The following is a 1,368-nucleotide window of genomic DNA, read 5'->3' as shown; positions in this document are numbered from 1 at the left end:
CTTCACATACATCCTCCAGGCCACAGCCTCTGGGTTTCTGTGGTGCGCCTCGGTGCTGGTGGACGGAGACTGGTATGTTTGTTGTGGGACAAACATGGAAGAAATTATGAAGTTTCCCTGTAAGGGGGAGAGCGAGCTGAGTCGTACGGAGAAGGCGACGATATCTTACCTCAAAAACCAGTCCATGGTGAGCTACGGCCTGCAGCTGCCGGTCCTGACGGCGCAACGTAAACAAGACAGTACAGACGGAAAGCGCTTTAACACTCTTCTCTGTCCGCAGGTCATCGGGCTGGGCTGCATCCTGCTGACCGGCGCCTGCTCCTTCCTGGTGGTTCTGCCGTGGAGCAAGTGGTGCAGCAAGAGAAGCCAGATCAGCAGCGCGCTGGAAGAAGCCATCCTGGAGCAGACGGAGGTTATCGTGCGGAGGGAGATGGAGAAAGCGGCTGCAGACTACGTGACGAAGTCTCTGAGCCGCCTGACCGCCGGTCGGCCCGCTCTGCCGGACCGGACCGAGACAGAACCGGAGGACGGGAACAAAACCGGGAACGGGGAAAAAACACTTTTAAATGTTAATGATATTGACTGGGAAAAAATAGGCGGTCTGGCTAATGTGCTTATAGAAAGTCTTCCAAACAAAACTCAGGATCGTGCTGACGAGAGCTGAGGCAGACTGGACTTAACACTGCTGTTTGTTATTAATGAAGATACTCATGCAGCAGCTTAACACTGCTGTTTGTTATTAATGAAGATACTCATGCAGCAGCTTAACACTGCTGTTTGTTATTAATGAAGATACTCATGCAGCAGCTTAACACTGCTGTTTGTTATTAATGAAGATACTCATGCAGCCGCTTAACACTGCTGTTTGTTATTAATGAAGATACTCATGCAGCAGCTTAACACTGCTGTTTGTTATTAATGAAGATACTCATGCAGCAGCTTAACACTGCTGTTTGTTATTAATGAAGATACTCATGCAGCAGCTTAACACTGCTGTTTGTTATTAATGAAGATACTCATGCAGCATGCGGAGGCAGTGCAGACGGACAGCAGCATCTATTCATGAGCTATTTCATTCTTAGTCTGCTTTAAAGTTTGATTTAGTCCATGAGACATTTGATATTTGTTTATGCTGCAGATGTCTTTGGTATTTTCTACACATTTTGCCATGTTACAGTACATTGTCTTGCTGGATTTCCTATTCAGTTATGGGTGAGTCACTTGCTCTGTTCTGTATGTTTAAATGACAAACTGCAGTACCATGATGATGCTACAGGACCCCGGCCTGGTGGGGTCACACGGCCCTCCCATCAGTCTGTTTTCTCAGTGCGACACTTTGACTGGAGCGTTAGTGTCGCACTTTAACGA

General features: G+C 47.7%; 1 protein-coding gene across 1 annotated transcript in view; it reads left to right on the top strand.

The window, feature by feature from the left end:
- The window catches only part of LOC144539833 (uncharacterized), an 854-nt gene extending 40 nt beyond the window's left edge, over positions 1 to 814 (top strand). Inside the window, exons 1-2 of the mRNA XM_078285897.1 lie at positions 1 to 187; positions 281 to 814. The exon at positions 1 to 187 is cut by the window's left edge and continues 40 nt beyond it. Of these exons, the coding sequence (XP_078142023.1) occupies positions 95 to 187; positions 281 to 664 (477 nt within the window). The 5' untranslated portion in view covers positions 1 to 94 and the 3' untranslated portion in view covers positions 665 to 814. The remainder of the gene's footprint in view (positions 188 to 280) is intronic.
- Positions 815 to 1,368: the final 554 nt, after the last annotated feature.

Source organism: Centroberyx gerrardi, chromosome 10 (assembly GCF_048128805.1).
Source record: "Centroberyx gerrardi isolate f3 chromosome 10, fCenGer3.hap1.cur.20231027, whole genome shotgun sequence".
Classification (NCBI taxonomy): domain Eukaryota; kingdom Metazoa; phylum Chordata; class Actinopteri; order Beryciformes; family Berycidae; genus Centroberyx; species Centroberyx gerrardi.
The sequence above is the reverse complement of the archived record's forward strand: the minus strand, read 5'-3'. Positions and strand labels throughout refer to the sequence as shown.